We start from the raw sequence: 26,124 nt of genomic DNA, 5'->3' as shown, positions 1-26,124 counted from the left end.
AATTAGTGACTGGTTTAAAATATACTATTAATGTATTGGACCTAGTAATTAACTTTCTTAGAATGTGCCCTGGCCATGGATGTTTGGATTTAGAGTTAGCCGATTAGCAAGTGTTGGGATGGATCAATTTCCCCCAAAAGATATGCTGAAGTCCTAACTTCTGGGACCTTTGAATGTGAACTTAATTGGAAATAGGGTCTTTCTAGACGTATTTAAGTTAAGATGTTGGACCAGTCACTGGACCAGTCACTGGACCCTAATCCAATGACTGGTGTCCCTTATAAGAAGAGGGGAATCTAGACAGAGAGACAACGGCACAGAGAGGCGAAGTCCATCTGATAACATACGTCGAGATCTGAGTGATGCACTACAAGACAAAGAATTCCAGGGATTGCTGGCAACCACCAGAAGCTAGGAAGAAGCAGAAAAGGATTCTTCCAGAAAGCCTTCAGAGGGAGGATGACCTGCCGACATTTGGAATTCTAGCCTCCAGAGCTATGAGTGAATACATTCTTGTTGTTTTAGGCACCTATTATATGACATTTTGTTACAGCAGCCCTAGGAAACTAATAAACCCAGTACTATGAAAACTGCACTAAAACCAAAGAGAGATTATGGATCTTAAGACTCTGCTTGCTGCACTATGGAAGTCACAGAGAAAGAGCTTTGGCTCTTTAATCTTGGGCAACTCCCTTAAAACTGAGAAAGCAGACTCTAAGAACCCTCTACAAAAAACAGATCCAAGATAAAAATCTATCTGTGTTTACAGCAAGAAAGTGTTGAAATATTACTCTTGATTACAGTGTAAAGCTAAACACATGACTCTGAAGGCCACAGGGGCAGGACATACTGAGTCTTATGCCAACACTGACTACAGATGCAGTCAGAGGCCTCAGCCTCCTCCACGCCTCCATTCATGTGTTTCCAACAATTTGCAACTGATATGGTAAAGGATGACTAAGCTCTCTGTATAGTTATTTGAGGGTTACTGACGTAAGAAAGGATGGCAAAAATAAAATTAATTTAATGATAGTTTGGGGGCATTTAGGCTAGTTTCCCAGAAGGAAGGAAAGAATTGAAGACTCAGATAGAATCGTGCAATAGATGAGCTTACCAGAGTGTGTGTGAAGGGGTAACTCTGTATATCGGGATTTGGGAGTTTCAGAGCATAGGTACTGACAATTGATCCTATGAAATTCTGGCCTTTGCAGAGCCAAATAAAGCTAGTATGGGATTTCCCAGTTTGATTGCCACTGTGGTCCTGAGTTTTGTCTAGGCGGTCGTAAGGCACTCCCCCAGACATAGGAGGATCTCTAAGTTTAGTAACCATACTATCATCTGTTAAACAGAGTCACACAATGCAAGAAAATTCTCCTAACCAAGAAGTCTATATTTGATAATATGCAGGAATACCTTATGCTTGTATTAAGACTAGAATCTGGCAGCTAATAAATACATTTGCATAACCATCAACATTATGACGTTGTTTGTAGCCAAGAGTGTTAAAACTGAGGGCATCATGTTAGGAGTACGGATCATTTTACAAGTCGTGAATCAAATTCGTATGACAGGTTTAGTTTATGCATCATATTTCTTGGAGATATACTTGAGGAAAAAATATACAATGTGAAAGCCAATGTGAAAAATGCGTATCATTTTCAGGACCACCTATAAAGTGTAAAAGTGAATATCATTTTTGCTGTGAACTTAAAATTTCTCTAAATCATAAAGTCTATTTTAAAAAGCAAAAATCAACAAAATTATAGAATAGAATTCAAAAGCTACAAATTTTTTTCTTTAAGATACTGGTAATATTTTGTTTCCTGATCTGGTACTGCTTACAGAATATTCATGTGGGGAAAATTCATTGGGCTCTGCCCTTTGGATATAAATGCCTTTCTGTATGTACATTTTCCTTCAATGAAAAGCTTTTTATAGTTTGAAAGAATGAATAAGACCTACTATGTGATAGCACAACAGGGCAACTACAGTCAGTAATAATTTAATTGTACATTTTAAAACAACTTAAAAAGGGTAATTGGATTGTTTGTAACTCAAAGGATAAATGCTTGAAAGGATGGATACCCCGTTCTCCATGATGTGCTTATTTCACATTGCATGCCTGTATCAAAACATCTCATGTGCCTCATAAATGTATATACCTACTAAGTACCCACAAAATTAAAAATAAAAAATTAAATAAGTGAATATCATCAACAATAGAAAGTTGCTTAAACTTGTCATCATATTTCATGGACAAGAATATAAAAGACACAGCTGAGTCCTTCTCAGTGTAAATAAGATGCTGAAGGCTGACTATTGTTTTAAAGATAACCTATATCCCAAATCAGCAAAATCCTAAACACCGAGGTCCTCATCAAGAATAGAAATAAACTAGAGCATTGAAGATGCTGCCTCGTTAGTAAAATAACCAATAGCGCACCAGAGAAAATCAATTGTTTACTATTTCAAATTTAAAAAAACATTTTTGTTCAGTTATCTTTGTATTTTTTTAAGCTAAGGCATAGAAATCCTTAGCTCATTTTTAAATGTACATCCAGAAATTCCCATTCATGTTAAGGGATTCAGTGCCATATGTAGGAAAATCATATAATAGAAACCAGCTTTTCCTGGAAGTGAATTAAACACTTGGAAATAATTTCAGAGTTTATGACAACTTCCAGTAGCACCTAATTTAGAGCCAGATCTATGTTTATTAGAAAAAGCTGTCTCAAGATAGAAAGAAAAAGAAAGTGTGTGGATGTCTGTGTGCATGTGTGCCGGCATATAGTTCTATGGATGGAGTTAGGAAGAGTGGCTGTGCTGGTCAGAGAAGAAAATGGAATCTGAGAAGTCAAAAGGAGGAAAAATGGAAAATAAGTGTTCATAGGAATTTAGAGGAAAATAAGAAGAGAAATAAGCTATTTTTCTAAAGAAAAATTTGAAGGCCTGATTTGAAGGCACATATTTATTGGTTCACCTGTTACACTGGCCCCTAATATTTTGCAGTTTGGGGTACTTCCTAAGACTGGCATTTACTGAAGCAGAAATGTTTCCATGGCATTGGAAACCTTTAAACATTACTGTTAGGAATTTAGTATCTTAATAAATAATATGATCTCTATATCATAGCAAAAGTTAGTAATTCATTTCTATGAAATAGGTGTTCTTTTTTCAAGCCTAAATAAAATGCCTCGACTTCCCATCCTGGTGAGTCCTGCCTGACCAGTGAGAGCTTACCTTGACAAGCAATGATTCACAACATGTTATACAACGAAGGTCAAGAAAACACACTTTCAGAAGAAATGAACAGGTATAAGCAGTGGGATATTAAGGATGTTAGTAATCAAGACAGAAAAGAGAACCGAGGTGAATATTTTGCCTGTCACAGAGGATTGAAATATAAAACACAGAGATCGGTTGCCTAATTTTCAGAAGGCAGTTTTCCACTGACCTTTCCTAAGCTTTTCGTATTTTTAATTTTGAAGTGGCTAGATTTACAAATGAACAGAAAATTTCATTCTAAGAGCCTAACTTTACAAGATGGCCAACTAGTAAATCAAGAAACCGCAAGTATGAACTGAAAAATGGGTGTGAAAATGGATTCTTAAGTATTCGTTTAAGCTTACTTGCATATCTGATGGAGATTTGAGTATTACAGGATGATATTACAAAACAAAACTTAAATAGGACATATGTTTGAAATTTAATATTCTACTGTAAGAATAGCATATCAGAGATTAAAGTGATCTTACTGAAGACTTTTCTACACTTAGTACTTTCTCAAGGACTTCAGGTGATTAGGAAAAGATGTGTGACATGGACAAGCAACAGGAGCGGGCTATAGTTAACAGTGCAAACAATGTTAGCCTATGGTGTGAAACCAATGGAGAGCATTTGATTTTTTCCTTTGGATGTGGAATATAAGTACAGAAACTATTCAGAATCAAGATATATTAGTGTCAAGAAAAATTTCAAGGAAGACAGATAACCTAACTTGTTTCCTAAGGTATGATTAGAATTTAAGATAGGTGCATTCAAGGGAAGGAGATGAACAAAATAGTAGGCATGAGGGAAACATGGCCTCCCCAAGGGACTGTCAACAGAAATACACAGCTATGGCAGACGGTGTGTGTAGAAGAGGAATATTATATACAGTTATGTTTAGGTTTGGTTCTGATTTCTAAAGAACTAAAAACCAACTTGATGCAAGAGGTGTTGAGGGCTGCATTTATTATCACAGAACTATTATAGATTGCTAAAGAAGGCATATAACAAACTAGTATTTTCAGAAGATCTTTCTGGAGGTGGTATGCAGCCTGCATTATAGGAAAAGTACCTTCTGTTAGGGAGACGAGCCAAGAGATTTTGACTCTAATCTAGTAAAGAGGTGCTAAGAGCTTGCACTAGGGCTGCGAATGTGGAGACAAAACCTCAAATCTGAGAGAGATATTTTAAGTAGGAAATGACAAGACTCAGTGATGGGTTGTGTACAAGAGATAAAGGTAAAAGACAAGAGTAAAAAAAAATTGACTTCTAACTTTTTTTCCAATGACTGGAAGCATGACAATACCAGGTCTGATAGAATGAGAGAGTTGTAGTAATAGTCTTTGGGAATGAAAATCAGTCAGTTGGGCTTAGGATTTAGTGAGATTCAGGACCACAGGATTCTGGATGTTCTTTTTTTTTTTTTTTTTCTTTTTTTTCTTTTATTATTATTATTATTATTATTATTATACTTTAGGTTTTATGGTACCTGTGCGCAATGTGCAGGTAAGTTACATATGTATACATGTGCCATGCTGGTGCGCTGCACCCACCAACTCGTCATCTAGCATTAGGTATATCTCCCAATGCTATCCCTCCCCCCTCCCCCCACCCCACAACAGTCCCCGAAGTGTGATGTTCCCCTTCCTGTGTCCATGTGTTCTCATTGTTCAATTCCCACCTGTGAGTGAGAATATGCGGTGTTTGGTTTTTTGTTCTTGCGATAGTTTACTGAGAATGATGATTTCCAATTTCATCCATGTCCCTACAAAGGACATGAACTCATCATTTTTTATGGCTGCATAGCTTCAAGGAGAACTACAAACCACTGCTCAAGGAAATAAAAGAGGATACAAACAAATGGAAGAACATTCCATGCTCATGGGTAGGAAGAATCAACATCATGAAAATGGCCATCCTTCCCAAGGTAATTTACAGATTCAATGCCATCCCCATCAAGCTACCAACGACTTTCTTCACAGAATTGGAAAAAACTACTTTAAAGTTCATATGGAACCAAAAAAGAGCCCGCATCACCAAGTCAATCCTAAGCCAAAAGAACAAAGCTGGAGGCATCACACTACCTGAATTCAAACTATACTACAAGGCTACAGTAACCAAAACAGCATGGTACTGGTACCAAAACAGAGATATAGATCAATGGAACAGAACAGAGCCATCAGAAATAATGCCACATATCTACAAGTATCTGATCTTTGACAAACCTGACAAAAACAAGAAATGGGGAAAGGATTCCCTATTTAATAAATGTTGCTGGGAAAACTGGCTAGCCATATGTAGAAAGCTGAAACTGGATCCCTTCCTTACACCTTATACAAAAATCAATTCAAGATGGATTAAAGACTTAAACATTAGACCTAAAACCATAAAAACGCTAGAAGAAAACCTAGGCATTACCATTCAGGACATAGGCATGGGCAAGGACTTCATGTCTAAAACACCAAAAGCAATGGCAACAAAAGCCAAAATTGACAAATGGGATCTAATTAAACTAAACAGCTTCTGCACAGCAAAGGAAACTACCATCAGAGTGAACAGGCAACCTACAAAATGGGAGAAAATTTTCGCAACCTACTCATCTGACAAAGGGCTAATATCCAGAATCTACAATGAACTCCAACAAATTTACAAGAAAAAAACAAACAACCCCATCAAAAAGTGGGGGAAGGACATGAACAGACACTTCTCAAAAGAAGACATTTATGCAGCCAAAAAACACATGAAAAAATGCTCACCATCACTGGCCATCAGAGAAATGCAAATCAAAACCACAATGAGATACCATCTCACACCAGTTAGAATGGCAATCATTAAAAAGTCAGGAAACAACAGGTGCTGGAGAGGATGTGGAGAAATAGGAACACTTTTACACTGTTGGTGGGACTGTAAACTAGTTCAACCCTTGTGGAAGTCAGTGTGGCGATTCCTCAGGGATCTAGAACTAGAAATTCCATTTGACCCAGCCATCCCATTACTGGGTATATACCCAAAGGACTATAAATCATGCTGCTATAAAGACACATGCACATGTATGTTTATTGCCGCATTATTCACAATAGCAAAGACTTGGAACCAACCCAAATGTCCAACAATGATAGACTGGATTAAGAAAATGTGGCACATATACACCATGGAATACTATGGATGTTCTTTTGAGTGCATGCAGGTGCTGTTCTGACTCAGACTGGGCAACTATCCACCCTTCTACAGGTGAGAGAGAAATGACATAAGTGTTCTTCATGGAGTGCCCTCTGGAAACCAGGGATTGGTTATGTGCACCCAAATGTATTTCATAATACCCACAAATATAATTGTTACTTACTAAGCACTTCATATGTATGAGGTCTTGTCCTAAACATATCTACAGAGATTTTTTGCCCCTTTAATCCTCATAATAATCTAATAACTTAGGTATCATTAACTCCATTTGACGCGTTAGGAAATTTGCCTAAACTGGTTACATAAATGGCCCAAGATGGCACAACTAGTAAGTGAGGAGACGATCTTAAGAATCTGGTTGGTCTGAGTTACAACAGTCAAGTCATTTCCAAAAGTCATATATAAAAGGAAGTAATGGCTTTTGGACAAACCCTGAAAGAAAGCCAAGCATCATTCTTTCTGTTTCTCTCTACAATATATTCTTCATGGAACCCGAATTTCAGATAGGCCTTTCTGAAGCCAGCACTGGCAGCGCCATATCCTATTACTCCCATAACTTCTGCTAGCTCTTTGTTATGTCCATAGCACTTTCTGGAAAGTGTAAGAGCAAAAGAAAGTACATTCAGTTGTTTAAAGGCAAGCAGTAGTAGTAGATACTCATCAGTCAAGAGCAGATCAATTTTATGCTGAAATTTTCACGCAATGGCTCAATAGAAAACTATAAATACTACTAAATACATAAATGTTCTGAGGTAAATATATCCTGTTTAACCAAGGCACAAAATCAATAATTAAGTAAATGTGTCCCTAAAATTGCTTAAAATTAAAAATCCGAAACTGGATAGAGGCTGAAGTGACTTTTGAGAAACTGATAGAGTCTCCTGGATATATGATAACTTTTTAAAAATTTGCACAAGTTGTGTTTTATGAACTTAATACCCATAAAACCCCTGGAGCTCATGGTTTATAGAAAATAAGGCTGAGGATGGATAAAAGTCTCAGAACTTTAGAGAGCTTAGTAAGAGGGCAGCTTTTTTTTTCTCTCTGACTGCCTTAACTCCACCAGAGATCCTTGGTTAGCCTTGTTTCCTAAATAGAACTTTGAGATTGATTAATTGATTTATTTATTAATAATTTTGAACTTGAGGATTTAAGACATTTGCTGTTTACGTTGTGCTTTGCCATAATGACAAACAAAATCACATTCAGCTATTCAATGGTATTTAGTGTAAGAATAAAATGCTAAGGGTATATTGTCTTATCTGATTTGGGACATACGATATTTAGATTTTTTAAAGTACAGTCTATTGAAAAGTGATATCCTTTTTCCTGTAAAAGAAAGTGCCTCTTTTCTTGTGAGGCTAGGGTCAGGATCAAGACCAAAGAAAAATGCATAACTTGTGAATGGTAGGGCTAGGTGTGGATTCTGAAGTACCAGATAAGAAGAACCATTAAAACAAAAAGGAAAACAATGAGAAAAACAAAAAGGAAAACCATGAGAAAAACAAAATGGAATATAAAACAAGGAAAGGAAGAATTTTAAGATGCTTTGTGTACCAGTAAGAGACCACTAGCAATGGTAACTTTGAGGACAGTGGTTCCCATGACTGGAAAGGGCAGAAGACAGACTTCATGGAAATTAAATAGAGAAAGAATGAGAGAATTCAAATACAGAAAATTCTAACAGCTTTGAAAGCTTTTCCATTAGAAAAGGCAGCAATGCAAGTTTTTAGAGGGTTCAAACTGAGTACACACTTAAAAATATTGATTTTTAAGAACTAAAAAAGAAAATATGAATAATAAACCTAAGACAATATGTTTGTAATTTATGAAGAATAGGAAAACAATTGGAGATACAAAGAAGAAATTATTTCTAATATTCTCTAATCTCAGCTTATGTTAAAGTTAAGATATAACCAGTGAAATATTCACTATATGAAAAAAATAAGAGGAAGCCCCCTACAAGGTCTGAAACAAAAATGACATATGTTTGTAAATGCTTAGCAAAAAAAACCCTGATTTTTAAAAATGTACATGAATGTTTTTAAAAATGAAGTAGTTATGATCTTCTTAAAACTGAGAATTCAATGTTTGGGTAATTCATGTGTAAAATTTGAATCATCGTTAGACATTTTATTATACTAACCAAACACTTTTAAAAAATTATCTTTCATAATTGAGAAAATTTCAAATGTAAACATAATTTAACTAATAGCTGAAAATGATTGCAGAAAATGTGTTCATTTAAAGGAAAGTACTTAATTGTATTTTTGAAAAGTAAGTCAGTTGTTTTTCTCATCATTCTGTATGAGTGTGCATGTGTGTGTGAGTGTGTGTGTGTGAGAGAGAGAGAGAGAAAGAGAGAGCATTTAAGAGAATTGTTTAAGCCCTGGGTTGAGGGTGGGGCACTTGGGGACACAGTGGAGACAGTTATTTGCTTAACTGATTCAGTGCCTCCTACTGTTTTATTCTGACAAAAGTAAAAACTTTAGTCCTGTAACACGAATACTCACCCTATGCTGGAAAACAAAACTTCAGCCCCATAAATATTTTGTACTACATTATCAAAAAGAGCTATTATTGAAAACGTGTGATTCTAATTAACTTCCAGAAATTACACATATAACTGTAGAAGTACCATCTAACAACTGCATTCATTCCAAAAATTTTTTCAAGCTAGATTTGACAGTCATTCAAACCAGGTGAAATTCCAAAGTGTCCCAGAAAAGACCAATATATCTCTTCTTACTTAATTGTGAACACCATCAAGACTAGCATTTATATCAGTCTCTCTTATACCCCAATGTATGATTTAACTGAAACAGGAAGGCAACAATATGTTGGAAGAAGGGTAAGATGAATTTTTAGATACATTAAGACCTAAATAAAACACGGCCTACTTGCACTTCTATCTGGTCATGTGGTCAAGGACAATTTGCTTAACTTTTTTTGGTCTTAGAGTCTTCACTATATACTTAAATCACTGAAGCTCATTGTTCATTTTTCTAACCCTTTTAAGCCCATAGATTTTATGACTAAAATAAATTTACAATAAGCAAACCAGAAAACCCTTATTAAACAGGGTTGTGGAGTAAAGGGAGAGCTGAGTTCTTCCCAAACAGTATCCTATTCTCATTGCTTACTCCTAGCCATGGCCTCTGATTACCTTCCTGGGAACCTCTAGCACTCCATGGAACACAGTTTAAAAACCATACCGTGGTATCATCTCTTAGATTGTCACCAGCTCTAAAATTCTGGACTCTATGGGGACAAATCTGACCCTGAGCCTATCTCTTTGCGAACAAGTTGAAATAAGAAGTTTCCATGGTTTTATGCTTACACTGAGTTTCAGGAAGCCCTTCTAGGGTAGGACTTTCAGAGAGTATGATATACACAGTCTTCAGTGTGGGTGAATGCTGGGATTTGTTTTCCAACTGTTACTCACTGTGATCTGACACCAAACACAATGCAGTCCTGTCAGGCCCTGGTAACATTTAACTGTTTTGTGGCACTTATCACACTTGGTTGGGCAGTTACCTTCAACCCAGTAATGGTGCATGACCTAGAACAGAATGACATCATTATGATAAGAGGACACACCACATAATGGCCACCTTCAGAAAGCAAGCGTGCACACAAACTTACATCAGTGTTCCTTTTGGACTTCACATAGGTCTTGATGCAAGAGGGAGGTGCTCGAGCCACACAGCGCTCATGGACTGTGTACTTGCAGACTGAAAGGAAACAGGTACACAAATTCAGAGCTAATCCTGGTCCTGGTTGTAATTTTATAGAGAAAGAATGACATTAACAGAACCTCATTTCATATCCACTGCTCCCTAATCAATCCAATCAGCCACATCAAGGAGAAGTCCAAGTCGACTGTTTTTACCATGGAATATAAAAGGCCAATTAGTACAGGAAATATTATGCATGTGAAGAACCAAGGCTCCTTTATCATGGCATAGCAGGAAATGCTTAATTAAATCAGTCCTCACTCAAATTTTTCACAATAATTCCCAGATGACAAAAATATTAAAGACAAATTGATGACTGCCAAATGGCTTGGTGTCATTTGCTAGAAGGAAGAGATCTATATTTTACAAAGTATAGGCATGAGAGCAGCTGGCGGGTATGGGAATAAAAACCCATGAGTTTATGCTATTTTGTCTCTTATCTAAAGCTTAAATGGCTGATTAGTCTATTTCCAGAGAATAGATTTCATCATACATGACAGGCCTTTGGTGAAAATTCATCCTTCACTTGCCATCATGGCATCGTTTGTCCAAAAGCAACAGCCTTTGCTGGGCGGCATATTGTATACATATGGGAAAATTTATGTTACCACGCAAATGTATACATACACATAAGCAAATATATGTATCTATGTATACATACAATGTGTGTCAGAAAACCAAGACATACATTTTTGGCATCTTCAAATTCTTTATGGTTTGAGTCTGAATATGATTTAGGGTCAACTACATGTGTTCTTTTAATAAAATGTTGGTTCCAGATTAAGGGTTCTAAATGCATAAATATACAAAACAGTACTTAAAAATAAACATATAGCCTCCTCAATTAAAAAAAAAAAAACTAACCACTGCCTCAAATTAAAATGAAAAACACTAAATCCAAATAATATTTATATAGTAAAACTCTTCCAAAATATTCATATCTGTGATTTTCTTTGGCAACATTGAGGGAGAAAACATGTTTTCTCTTCTCCTCCATATTAAAAATAATATTGAATATTGCATTCACCACACTAATCAGTAAAAACTTATGAGCAAAATTCTCATTCCTCATATAATATCACTCATCTTATTTAAGACTTATCATTTTGTTTTATGTGTTCTTGTTAACAGACTCTACCATAAAAATTCCTTTTCTTAAAAATAATAGAACTTTAAAAACAAAGTACTTCCTTTGTATATGGAGAATGTTCTAGTGTAACTAACATGTAACTAACCTTTCAAACGTAGCTGTCAGAGACTATGTTACACATGGCAAATTTCAGGTAACTTTATTAAAATTCATAAATAGTTCAGAAATCATATGTATATGTGGCACTAAAACATGGTATTAAATTTCAAATAATACAGCTGAGAGAAAGGAAATTCTCAAACATATTACCAAAGAAGCTGCTAGCTAATGACAAACAAACAAACAAACAAAGAACCTGTAAACCATGGATGGTATTGGAAGCCAGGTAAGAAATTAGATTTAATTAAGTGCACAACAATGGAATGTGTCTAATGAACTTGACAGTTTCAGTAATTCTGTACAAGCTGAAAAGGTTGGGAAGAGATAAATTGATGGATTAACGGAGAACTTAAATGAAGGGGGTATAATATCTACTCTTTTTTATCAGAACTATCATGGATTGTAAAATTTTCTCAGGTAGATATGCTGCAGATTTAAAATTACTTAGGTGATTTTATAAACTAACTGTTATACACACTATAAGAACGTTGTAATTGGCAGACCTGAGTTAACAGAATAAAATGAAAATTGCAAAGATGGGTGAACTGAAATTTTTAAAATGGCCACAACTCATTAATCATCAATGCTTTGCATTCCAATATCTATTAACCATATATGAAGATTTTCTTTCTGTTAGCATTGAAAATAATAGGCTTGAGGTGTAAAATTAGTTCGTATACCTTGCAATTTCTTAATTTTAATGCAAATCTATTTTTAATCAATTAATGTAACTTAAACAAGATACCCAAAGGAATCAACTCATTATAAGATGTTCATGTGAATAAAGTGACTAACATGTGGGGAGGGGGGATGAATATGAATAAGATGTAAGTATGAAAAACTAGTGGAAATATTCAAAATAACCCCTGAAGAAATGGGAAACATGAATAAATTAAACTACGGTGGAAAGAAAACTGCTGAAGACTTGGAAAATGTCCTTCATTTTTTTTCCAAGGGTAGGTTTTTCCAAAACTGAAGAAATTAGAGTAACCTAAACATTCAAAAACACACTACAGGAAAATATAAATCACATGTACAGAGACAGTCGAGATCAGATTTTAGGTCTCCATTTACAAATAAGACTATTCCATGAAATCGACTTTTCCTCACTTGAGGAGATGATGTTCAGGCAGAGCAAAGGTACTCACAGGAACAGCAGAGGCCCTGCTTCCCCACGCCAATCAGCATGTTCAGGCAAAGGTTGCAATAGGCAGGTTTGTTAAAGTGCTTCAGTCGCCACACGTGCTGTCCATCATCCTTCACGTTCTGCATGGGACGTAAGAGAAACAGATTTCACTTAATGAAATAAACAGTGAAAGATGTAAGTGCCAACAAAATTCAGAGCTGGACTGAAGCATGTGAAGACAATCTGTTATTTCATCCATGACTTTCTCCAAGATCACCGCAGAGCCTTTAGAAAAACACATGTGCTCCAGTGAAATGAGATAGTGCTAACAAATCACCGATGCTATAGCAACCCACAAATTCTTGTCTAATATTAACAGCTCAACAGCGTACCCCAAGCCATCGTCATGACCTGCCAAATGGATCAGGGACGTGATTGCCTCTCCTTTAAATACTTTATCCTTAGCACAATTCCATAAACAAATAAATAAATAAAGAGAAAGAGAAAATACCCTTCAGTGGAACAGCCTGATAAATAAAAACTTGCAAAGGCATCATTAACCCTTGCTTACTAGTAGTAATATACAAAATTCATGATGGTGATCAGGTCATGTAAGGTGGCAGAGGAATGGGATGGGATGGAAAACTAATACTAAAAGGTAAGTTATTGGTGACATTCTAGGGCTTCATTCGAGGAGTCCTTATACTATACTCCAATTTATATTAATATATTGAGTATGCCACAAATAGTATATTTTAAAAGGTAAACTTTTTAAAGGATTTAATTATGTTACCATTTTGTTTACCCCCTTATAAAATATAAGTAGTTTTAATCTCACAGAATGATGGTAAAAATATTAAAACTGTATTAATATTTTTATTTATAACAATCACTATGGTTATTTGCCACAATACAACCTTAGGTTTAAATTAATTCCCCCTTTAGTAAAACACTTTATTTTTTTCTCTTCTCAGTAAAACTCTGTATATCATAATAGCTACTCCTGTAGGTGTTTAATCACAGCTGCATTGTTCAAGATTAAAATAAAATGAAATAATATGATGCTTAGGAATTTCTTGAACTCCTTACAAGAAGGTCAAGATATTAAATGAAATTATTATATATTATTACTTTTGCTACCATCATTTTCTCCATTAACATGTACTTTTTGTAGTCTAATCACCAAATTATATCAAACAGATTAACATTTATTGGTATTCTATTGAAAACATTATTTGCCATAACTTTTCAGGTTAGCCAAGTTGTCATATTTCTTAGAACACATTCACCTAATAATTTTTGAGCATCTAATAAGTGCTTGGGCATTAACATTAGTCCTGTAGTAGTGAGACAATATAAATATATTCAGATCATCTTGTTTCTCCTGATAATAAAATATTAATAATAATGCTCCTAACTACCTTTCCTATTCCCAGTCAAGGGATAAACCACCAGATTTGTAATACTAGAGAAAATCTATAGTAACTAATTCTTACATTAGAACCAGAAATGTCAAATTTGCATCATAAAATGAAACATTAACGAAATGCTTCTTGGGCGATAATTCTCAGTGGGTCTCTTGAATTTCTTCATGTTTTGCAAGCAGAAGCACTGTCCTTTCTTTTTCTTTCTTTCTTTTTTTTCTTCTTAAGACTATCTTTTCAAAGATGTTTGAGTAACAAACAGCCTAGCCTTGGACAATAGAGACATGTCTCCCTCCAGAGGAGAGGGCCAGTTTGCTTACTATACTTACAGTATAGTAAAAATAATCACTCCCTTGTAGGCAAAGGTTAAATGGGTTTGTTTCCTATGCATTATAATTCATTTAGTTTTCCTAAGTCAGAGTTTCCAAAACTTGATGCTGTGCACAATCATTAGTTGGGTCACACTCTGTCTTTCCCATGAGATTTTGGAGGCAAGGTGAACTCAAACGTGAAGCTCCCGTTGCTTTCTTTGTTGTGAATAACAAAGTCCATTGTCTCTGACTCAGGAGTCTCATGTCCTCTGGCAGCATCCATAAAACTGTGGCAAGCTAACACGTTAACTTCCAACAGGGTAAATTTTGGACCCTTTACAATTCTTGACATTGCTCAGATTTACCTTCCTGACAAGGGGCTAACAAAGTCTCAACAACTACAGCTACGCAGGTGTCATACAGAAAACTTCAGAAAACACAGGTGTTTCAATTTTCTTTCAAAAACCTAAGAAATAGGCTTTGTATTAATTTCTGAATCTCCTGTTTTGGTTTGGGTGAGTCATAGATTTCTAGTAGCTTTATCACGTGAATAGAATATATATTTAACTTTGCTATATTTTCAAAACTGTCTATATTTTAAAATTTATATCCCCTCAAATAATATTTAAACATCCTTATGTGGAAAGGTTAAATATGGGGTTGTTAATTTTTAAAAAACTAAATTAATATTTTAAAAATTAAAAGTAGTAGCTAAGTGCTTAAAAACATTTTTAAATAAAAAGGACAAAAATCTAATTTTCGTATGTGTTACTGTTCTTGTAATTCTTGACATTTTATTTTTAAATGATTGTCCATTACATGTGAATAAACTTCATCCTTTGAAGAGCACATATGGAGTAAGTTAGCTGGCATTTTCCTTATCAAAAAATAAACAAGTCTGAACGTGGGTGTTCTGTCAATCAGAACACTTAGCCATGTTACAGGCTGCAACTGATGTACAAATCCATTACCCAGGCATAAAATGCTTTACCAAAAAACAAATTAAATAGCTTTATAGCTCTTAGCTGGATACATTGCCAAAATATGCAAGGGATGAAATATGTATGGGACTTCTTTAAGAGAAGAGATTGAAACCAGGAGCCAATTACTTCTCAGCAGTGCAAATTATACTCCAACTCTCTATTTTCATGTCTTGTCTTGTTTATCTTACTTAGATTGTAAACTTAATGGGGGAGGGAAAGAATCTGTCCCTTATATTCCATCAGCCAGTAGAGCACATTCCTATTAGTACTTCCATTGCAAATATATATTTATTGTCAAAAAAGGGAATTTATTTTTTATAAAACAGAAATAAGCAGGGCATCCAGAAAGGCTTGATTCCTAGCCTACTATGAAAATGTGGATAAGCCTTTTCACCTTTCTTCCTATTTTCCTCTCTAATGAAAGGAAAGTACCCACTTCCCTTTTCCAGGCCGTGGTGTGAGGTTTCATTATACAATACCTGTGAAGTTAATTTGGTTTCTCAGAAGACTGGTGTTATATAAACAGCAAATATTATCACCCTCATTGGGTTGTGTTGTGTAACATCCCAATTTTTCAGCCAAAAGAATTGAGAAAGATACCTAAAATTTCACTTTATTTCATTAAAATGTGCTCTTTTTTCATCACCACACATAACACTGTGTATTGTAATGAAGCTGTTCAGGTCTGTGTTTATGACACAGAAATGCTTAATGAATCCTAGGCTACTCCATGCTGAGAAGGAACTTTACATTTTTCCCCAACTCTTAGTTGCCTAGAAGGCTAAGGGATGTTTCAAAGGAAATAATGCTCTTCAGAACTTTTAAAACCTATTTCATTATCCTAGTGATTCTAAAGTTTTAGTTTTTCCATAAATACTTCCAAGATCACATAAAATGTTCAAGTGAACTAGGGCTACTATAAATAATTTTTTTCAGAAGACCTCAAGGAGAAATTTCACTGATGTCCTAACCCACATGCTTCTCTCCCCACACCTAGTTATGTTTCAACTGACTGAACTTATATATAGAGAGAGAGGAGCTAATGTTACAAATAATTACTTCCAACTCATTAAATAACAAAGAACATTAAATTACCTTACTTTTTGTCCAAGGTCTCCAAAAAAAAATTATGACAATGTGAAAGAAACTTCTTTTTTTTTTTTTTTTTTTTGAGGGCTGGAGTGCAGTGGCGCGATCTCGGCTCACTGCAAGCTCCGCCTCCCGGGTTCGCGCCATTCTCCTGCCTCCGCCTCCGCTCCCGCCACCGCGCCCGGCTAATTTTTTGTATTTTTAGTAGAGACGGGGTTTCACCGTGTTAGCCAGGATGGTCTCGATCTCCTGACCTCATGATCCGCCCGCCTCGGCCTCCCAAAGCGCTGGGATTACAGGCGTGAGCCACCGCGCCCAGCAGAAACTTCTCTTTTAGACAAAAAGATGCGCTCTATTAGGCCTGGGCAAAGAGAATGCAGGGAAAAGTTTTAAAATTCTGAGTGGAGCTGTCATCAACTGTTCATCTCCAGACCACACATTGTAAGGTCACCTGCCATTCCTGAGGCTCAAATGCAAAATCAACAGCAGGTTACACCACGTAGTCATGTTTCTTAAATGACACAATCTGGAATCTCAAGAATTTTTGCATTCATCTAGTTTTGTAACTGCTTTCTACATTGAGCAAAGTATAGACAGCAGAATAAAAACTCTTAAACCAAATAAAAAACTTTTAAAAATTGATGTGCTGAACATCAGCTCCCAAAATATAATTTAATCTACCAAGAATACATTGTCTTCTATTCTCCATCACTCAGGAATTTCATCAGAGAACACATTGCATATTACTTTACTGAGAGTCAAACAAAAAATGTGTCCTAAACAATCTCAATCAAAGGCAAAGTTTAAATGACCTATAAGAATTGAAGACCAGGATTTTTTGCACACATATTGTGAGACCAAAATACAAACCATCCAGAAACCATGCAGGCTAGATGTGGGTACAACAATCCACAATAACAAGTTAAGGTATTGCTATTTCAAGCTAGTCTACTGCTTAAATGTACATTTCTCTTTTCCCTATAATATAAATTCAGGAATTTTCGTTGAAAAAATTAAACGACGATCCAAAACGAGAGATTTCAGAAATTGAAGCATTATTAATTATCTTGTTCATGCAGGAAAAGGAATGTTCTAATTGAAAGAGTATTAGGAAACACTAACTTATCTTCTTGACTAACTTCTCATTTTTCCAGAGAGAGCAACTGCCTGGCATAAAAATGACCTAGTTAGTTAATAACAGAGCTAAGGTCTGTTATTTGATCAATTTGATGACATTCACTGCTCCTATGATTTCTGTCTATTAGTCCTCATGTCTTGCTGTGGTTGTCTGATCGTGCCAAGTAAAAGGTATTAGATTCCTTTCTTCCAAATGAATTAAAATAAATTAAAACTTTTTCTGTTTTTTTAATCTGAGAAATTGGTGATAGAATAGATCAGCGGTTGGCAAACTATGGCACTGAGTCAAACCTGGCCAGCAATCTGTTTTTGCACATGCAGTTTTATTAAAACATAGCTTTTCTGGTTCATTTACATAATTTCTGTGATTGCATTTGTGCTGGAACAGCAGAGTTAAGCAGTTGTGGCAGAGACCTTATGGCCCCATAGCCAAAATTACTTAATATCTCTCCCTCTGCAGACAGTTTCCAATCACAGGAACAGAGTTTACCTCTATATAAAGTTATTCAACACAAAAAGTGTTTTAATTACATTGGATTTTTTAAAAAAACAATTCTCCAATGAGTTGAATTCTGAAGGAAGAATGAATAAGTCTCAGGTATAAATTTTTATTGTGGTAATCAGAATCACAAAGCCATCCAAATTCTCAATTTTCCTTCAAATGTAAGAGACACTAACACTCTACACCATTTCTGACCCATTCATCTTGTATTTTGTAAAGTTTGTAGAGTCTCTTCTAAGAGAAAAGAAATGGCTCTTACTCTCTAATATTTGGTATAGAATCTGGTCCCCATCAACTCCATTTCTGAGTTTGGTACCAAAGCAGATATTCTTTAAAATAGACTAGTTTTTAAACTGTTGTTGGTAGAGAAAAATAAATTGCATCGAAATCGTAACTGTTGTGCCTTACATTAGAAGTGAAAATTACTCTCCCAGGACTACTTCCTTTTCTGTGTAATTTGGCTAGGACACCACAGTCACTTCAAATACACTGTGGTATTTTACGTGCACTATCAATTAGAACCTACTCCCCGAGCTCATAATTGACAATAGACAATAATATACAGGACAACCTAACAAGACAAGCTTCACAATAAATGGCCAACTTCAATCTGCAGTATCTAGATTTTCAATTAAATAAGCAAAGGTGAGGGGATAGATTCATGGATCAAATTCTTTACAGGTAATAATGTAACACATTAACTGCCTACAGAAAGGAAAGAAATCTCAATTACTAAAAAAGGTTCTCATCACTCAGTTGTCTTGGTGTCATTCCTGCTTCTTAAAACAATTACCATGCCTTAGAATTCAACAGCTCTTTCTAACAAATAGGTGCTGTATTTTGTGATCATTACACATGATTATATGGCTCATACATTTTATTAAAAGACAGCTTAAAATGTAGGTGGCTTATTTTTTCACAAAAATGAAAGAAAAGGGAAATTTCTTCTTTTAAAGTTGTTCTTTACAGAGATGGGGTCGGGGGGCAGAATCTAATCTCAGATTTAAGGCGGTCTCTTAAGGTTAAATAATGTGCCTCTGCCATCTAGCGGCCATCACTGGGAACACAACTCTGGAACACAGCTCTGATTGCTATCATAAAACCTTAGATTTACCTTATTTAACTCCAGACACTCCCTTTTTACTAAAAACATAAAAAATAAGTTTACAAATACTATTAGAAAGTAAATTATGTATGATTAATAGAGTGCACATTAAATGCATAGAATTGCCTTACAATTGAAACAATACTACACTAGAAACTAATGAGGTATTATATTGGTTTAAAATACTTTGAGTTAAATCATATAGATTTGTGGACTCTATTACCTGTGATAATTTTTATAACTTCACAAATATCTACATTTATAAATTAAATAATAAATGATGTATCAGCAGTAGTTTCCAAAGAAAAACGTCATCATTTCAAAAAATCTCTTGTGACATTTAAAATACGGGCAACTGACTGTCCCTTTCTGCACTTTTCTATCCCACCCTCGACTACCAGATGATTTACTTGTTTATTCCTGCATCTTCCCTCCCTCTCTCATCCTAGAATTTCCATAAATGCTTAGAATATACAAATTTTAGCTTTACAAACATAAAATGTCCTTCTAGGGAACCATTATTATTGGAATTTCCTGACTAAAGTTATCTGACAATAATTTTTCAGGATAAAGTATACATTAAACCTTAAAATGTCAACATTTTTCAATTTTTCTTTTGTTTTCTCCCAGTAGTCTGATTTACATAATGCTTTTTGTCAGAAGGTACATGAACAGTTAAATAAATGTTGATAATATAGAGACAAATATCATGGTATTATAAAAAAATACTCAGTTATGTGTAGTATAAGAACTTCAGGTACAAGGAAATACTGTTTCACAAAATTTTTAAGTGTAGAACTATATACCTATTAACAATAATATATATATATATTTTATTTTGTTTAAATAAATTAGTTTAAGGGTAATTTTCCATATGTCACTTATTAGTATTTTATTGTTTTCCATCCTCTGACCATGTCTCAGATCCCATGGGCCTCATGAAAGGTAAGCTTCAACTGAGTTCAGAAGAAATTTGAAGACCCAGGTAAAAAAGAAAACAAATAGTAATCTCTTGAAGCCCATTATTTATTTCTAAACTTACACATATTCCTTAACCCTCAGCTCATTTTTATATTCCTAAAGTCTATTTATATATTCCTAAACCCATATGTGCCAACATATTTTTATATACACTCATATGTTTCACAAACACAGACAGTAAGGTATCTTGAGAAATGACTTTTAAAAATTTGGTGCCTTGAATAACTATGATATAGTCTTGAATCTGTAAAAATATTTCAGCTGGTAATAAGAAGTATGAAAAGTTTTGGGTTTGGCAGCAAAGTGGTGAATACTATGGTCTTACACCTTAAAACTCTAAATATTACAATTTCATTGTTCTTTCCACCCCTAATGTTCTTTGAAATTAAGTAGACATGTTATTCTATACACAGTATATCTAATTATTGCATAACTATTAATGCTGAATTAAAAAATCTGGCATCCACTGTAGATTTCATCAGATTTTTAGAATAAAAATAACTGAAATCTGCTTCAGGTCTGGGTCAGCAAGATTTGCTTTCAAAGCCATTATTATATTACATTATTTCATTCCTTCACAATGGTACTTAATTGCAACTAGAGGAACTACTCCAAGAAGACTTTTGACAGGCATAGAATGAGAACCTGCCTGCTGCTGATACAAGAAAAACTTACGTTTATATAGGTTGGTGCAAAAGTCATTGCGGTTTCTGTCATTAAAGGTAATGGCAGAAACCACAATGACTTTTTGCAACCGCTAATCTTTAAACCACTGGAGATATTTAACTGCCTCCTCCAAGTATCAGTTTTCAATAAAATAGATTACCTTTATAGGTAGGAGGAACATTGAAATAATGAAGCACCACAAGAACTGCAAAATACAATAATATTGGAGAGTCTCTTGCTTTAGATAATATGAGGAGGTCAGTAACTTAAAAAAAATTAGATTGCACTTTAAATAGAGGAAAACAAAAGAGAGAGAATATATTTTTAATCCTAAAGTAATACCTAAATTGAATCAACATGTGTGTGGCAAGTATTACTACACAAGGAGTCACTGTCAAATTGCACCGTGGCATACTTATTAAAAGTTCCAGGCACTCACTGCATCCTTAATGGTAGAAAATGATCAGATCAATCTGTAATCAAAATGTGTAATAGAGAGCCCCACTGACTCACCACCAGGCCACCCTCCTCTGTGGAAATGCTTACATTTTCTAAGCCCAGGAGCACAAGAAGTGGAATCGTTGTCATTCCTCCTTGAATCCATTCCTCCAGAGACACGGTTCCATCATGATCATAGTCAATTTCTTCCATCATTTCATGGAGGATCTGTAGTAGAGGAGACAAGGGAAAATTTGTGGTCAATCAATAAAATAAATTTCATAGGCTACAACATATGAAATTGTGACTAACAGCTAAGTGGAGAGTTGGGATAACTGTCTTGCTAACTCAGTACAACATTAACTCTATTACTGATGAACTGGTGACTTTGTTAGCATTTCTAAACCTGGCCGCTTACACTGATCACTTTTTAGAAATAAGTGCTTAAGTTTTCAATATTTTTCCAATGAACAGCACAGCTAAAACAAGAAGAATCTTTAATAAGTGTGAAAGTGGTCTTTAATTACTTTCTCCAGATTATTTTTTAGATTCATATATATGCCAGAAAATGTCTGAACAAATTAACTTCATGGCAAAGAGCTCATATAATTCTTTGCTAAGTAGTAAGGGGCGAGGGAATTTAGTTGCTTTTAATTGCCTATCAGAATTTAATAGAGTCAAGAAGTTAAAGGATCAAATCAAGTTTAATTAAACTTCGTTTCTAAAGATGACTTGCACGTAATGTCTTAAAATGTTCTCCGCAGTGTTTGTTTGCAATACATTTACCTCTCTGTGGTATGGTGGCAATATCAGTACTTACCTAGAAGGGCTATTGTGAGGATTAAACGAGCTAATGTATTATAAGCAGATGAGCCGCTGGCATATAGAGTCAGTGTCATATAGTGTTGTTTGTGTTATTATTAATGGAAATTATATATCAGTTCCAAACATATTACCCTTGGTTGCTGGGAAAGCAAAGTACTTCCCATCTAATGGCATCAAGATGGCAAACATGGTAAGAATTCTAATGAAGAAAGGAACTCACTGCCTTTATATAATACAAAAATGTTAATCAATTTCGAAAAAAAGAGAAATGCAGAGAGCATTGGAACAGAGATTGGAAAAGACGCAATGCATGAAATATTTGATTTGTTGGTAGAAGTATTGTCTGCCTAGACACTCTTGTGCTTGGTGTCTTCACTCAGGAAGTATTGTATTTGAAAATTAGATTATTTTTCTCCCCTTGCCTCTCAAGAGCTTGCTGATGAATTAGTAGAAATGTATCAATCATAAGAGAAATAAAACAATGACATTTGTTTCGGATGAGTGATGCTTTCCTTTTTGTACCTAATAAATCTCATGTTAAAGCCATCCTCTGACCGTGTCTCAAATCCCATGGGCCTCATAAAAAAATAAGATTGAACTGAGTGTAGAGCCTGAGTTAATTTGATAAAAACTTCTAGGGACACTCCAGTCTTCCCTACTACTATAATCAACCTCAAATGTTCATTTCTCTCTCTCTCTTTCTTTTTTTTTGAGACGGAGTCTCACTCTGTCGCTCAGGCTGGAATGCAGTGGCGCAATCTCGGCTCACAGCAAGCTCCGCCTCCCGGGTTCACGCCATTCTCCTGCCTCAGCCTCCCGAGTAGCGGGGACTACAGGCGTCCGCCAACACGCCCGGCTAATTTTTGCGTGTGTGTATTTTTAGTAGAGACAGGGTTTCACCGTGTTAGCCAGGATGGTCTCAATCTCCTGACGTCATGATCCACCTGCCTCGGCCTCCCAAAGTGCTCGGATTACAGGCTTGAGCCACCAAGCCCGGCCCATTTCTTTTTATTTATATATGCAAACCTATGAGAAGCCTGCTGATGTGTACATTTGTTTACAATGAGAACTACTGAAGCCTTAGGCAAGATGACGAGGCAGTTCCCATGACAGCAGACATAATGTACAACTTTGTACCATTTCAGCTCCCTGGAATAGTAGCAGACTTATCAGTAACACACATGTCAAATAATGCTATAGTTTATTACTTGTATTCTCCAGTCAATAATCTGACAAATACACTAGGTATTTGTTGTAGAAAGACTACTCAGCCACCAGCTTTCCCCTTCCTCCTAGCATTCTGATCTCCTTTTTCTCGAATCTACAAACACCTCCACCCCCCCACACACACACCAAAAATGCTTTTGTTGAGAAGTGGTAGTGTCCACTGTTTAGAAACCTGAATGGAAAAACAAATCCCCCTCCCACTCTCCATCTAGTAACAAGCTGGCTTGATTGACAGATGACTAATCTGCACAGGTAGAAAGGTGAGTAGGAGAGGAGAAAGCTGTTGTCGATTAAAAGGGCAATAGAAATAATCAGAAATTCCTGGCTTTCAGCGAAAATATTAAGGTGAGTCAAACAATAAATTAAATACATGTTACCATCTATTTTATTATTCCACATACAAATGGCAACCTGTTAATGACATCTGCCACTCACTATAAGCACAGCATATGCATTTCCCAATAGTTGATTTAAAACTGGAAAAATCCTAATCCCAGTAAGACAGGAAAATGCTATCAGAGTTCTTGCAGCATATACTCATGCCATTGTTTACTGCATAGATGTGAACAGAAGTTAAATATACGCTTCTTGAATTTGCATAAAATGTAAAATCATTTAAATAAAATTTATTTGCATTTACTTTATTCATATACACTTTGCTAAAGGTTTTAAAAATAATATAAACTCAATATCTCTTATCAACTTTCCCCAAAATATTTTTTGTGGCCAAAGTTATGGTTTCAAGTCAAGTATATTTTAATATGTATTTGAATAATGTTGAAATTTTGATATTTATTCAAAATAAGAATTCTATGTTCTTATAAGCATTTTTAGATACTCTTTCTCTAAACAATTTAATTAAAAATTCCTGACTAGCTGAAGAGCTTTGGGCAAGTAATTTTAACGTATTTGGGTCTCAATTTACTCCTCTGCAAAATGAAAAAATAATAGTGTATCTACCTCAGAGAGTTGAAAGCAATATATAACATATATACAAGGTAACACAATGTACTGTGCATGGAAAACTACCATCTTCTTTTATGGCATGGCATGGCCTTGGCAGTGTCTATCAGGACCTTCTGCTTATCCACATGTGTGTAAGACCACCATTCAAAATAACTTCCACGAGGAAGAAAGCAAAAGTTACTGTTAACAGCTTCAGAACTCCACATATACCTTGTTATCTTATTCAGAATCCACTTTGACTTCTGATTAGAAATAGTAACTTAGTTATCAAAAGACAAAATTAAATGACAGGAATATATCAGGGTCCCAGACAAGGAAAAAAAAAGAAAAAGAAAGAAAAGAAAAGGAAAGAACGAAGGAAGGAAGAAAGAAAGAAAAAGAAAGAAAGAAAGAAAGACCTTCCAGAATTTAGCCAATAGTGAAATCATTCATATACCTACTGGATTAAGTTCAGTGACATCCCACTCAAGGTATTCTGCAACATGCATCATCTGACCGATGATATTTTCCAGCTCCTGGAAGAGAAAGAGAGATAAAATATATGAATACAAGATCTTAGTGAGTTTTAAATCTTTCACTTGCAAAAATTGTTTTGTTCAATGTGTAGCTAAAAAAGTTAAATGATTTCCATGGGAATATATATATATATATACGTATATATATATATATGTGTATATATATATATATGTATATATATATATGTATATATACATATATATATATATACATAATCCTTTTTAAAGGTCTAATTAACTATATAAAGAAAAGAGAATCCTAAATATAAATTTACCTTGTACATTGTCTAGAAATGTTCACCAGGAGAGGGCACAACTTAACAAAAAATACATTTTCTTCTACTAAAAGAGAGTGTCTGAAGAAAGCAGGACCAAATACATATTGTCACATGTGATTTTTAAGACACTGAATTCCCTGAACCTTTGGCTTGAAAACAGATGTGAAAGGGTGGAAAAATCATTTGAGGACAAGTGAGAAGTCTATTTTTATCTTGATACACTGAGAATGTATATTGACTGTTTTAGTCATGTATTGAATAATTTGCTCTTGAAAGAAGAGTGTTCAGGATCAAGGTTTGCAGGACAAGTAGATGTAGCATTTATTTTGTGAAAGGATGAAATTTTAGTTTGAATTTCCATATTATTCTGCTCAATTATCAACTCTTAGAAGAATTGCAAGTTAATACATATGACCTGGCTAAATTAATTAAAACATTTTCCTACCTATTTATCTAATGTTTTAATTTTTCTGTACCTACAGAAAAGATTAAACATGCCTTTGTGAAATGCTTGTAATTTTACATGAAAACATGACATAATTTGAAAAGTGGTGTTTTACAGTATGATTTAAAATGTAAGAAGTATAAAAGAATAAGGCTTGAAAGTACAATAGTTAAAGATTATTCTACTCAAATCTCTAATCTAATATATGTAGTCGATGTTCATGGAATGGAGAAGAAATATGATAAAACAGATTCTGTTTCGGGGAGCCGTGGTTCCCTCTGAGGAACTAATGAAAGCTATAATCCCTGTCTCCACAAAAAAAAAAAAGGATAATTATGAATACGTTACTTAAGACAGGCTGCCCCAGAAGTAATACAATATTTATTACAGATTAACAAATTTTAAGACATAAATCCCTTTGAATTACAGGTTAAAAGTGTGCATGTGTGTGCACGCATGCATTACTAATCTCTCACCTACTCCATCTTTGCTTACATGTGCCTTTAATGATTTGTAAGTGTTAAAGTTCCCGGATTTAAGAACAGAAACTATTTTTGGTGGACTGTTACATAGACATGTGATATTAGGTAAGCCACCCCACCTAAGACTCAGTTTTCTCATCGGTAAAATAGCTACTCTAACGTTACCTCTTTCATAGAATTGCTGCAAAGAT

The 26,124-nt window shown here is 35.0% G+C and overlaps 1 protein-coding gene across 9 annotated transcripts in view; it reads right to left on the bottom strand.

The window, feature by feature from the left end:
• Nucleotides 1-26,124, bottom strand: part of DGKB (diacylglycerol kinase beta) — a 743,750-nt gene that overhangs the window by 512,517 nt on the left and 205,109 nt on the right. For all 9 annotated transcript variants that reach the window (XM_024249734.3, XM_024249737.3, XM_024249742.3 and 6 more), the window contains 5 exons: nucleotides 24,654-24,728; nucleotides 21,304-21,423; nucleotides 12,582-12,699; nucleotides 10,093-10,181; nucleotides 9,893-10,009 (listed from right to left, as the gene is read on the bottom strand). In XM_024249734.3, the coding sequence (XP_024105502.1) occupies nucleotides 9,893-10,009; nucleotides 10,093-10,181; nucleotides 12,582-12,699; nucleotides 21,304-21,423; nucleotides 24,654-24,728 (519 nt within the window). The remainder of the gene's footprint in view (nucleotides 1-9,892; nucleotides 10,010-10,092; nucleotides 10,182-12,581; nucleotides 12,700-21,303; nucleotides 21,424-24,653; nucleotides 24,729-26,124) is intronic.

Source organism: Pongo abelii, chromosome 6 (genome assembly GCF_028885655.2).
Source record: "Pongo abelii isolate AG06213 chromosome 6, NHGRI_mPonAbe1-v2.0_pri, whole genome shotgun sequence".
Lineage (NCBI taxonomy): Eukaryota > Metazoa > Chordata > Mammalia > Primates > Hominidae > Pongo > Pongo abelii.
This window is presented reverse-complemented; position numbering and strand designations above follow the sequence as displayed.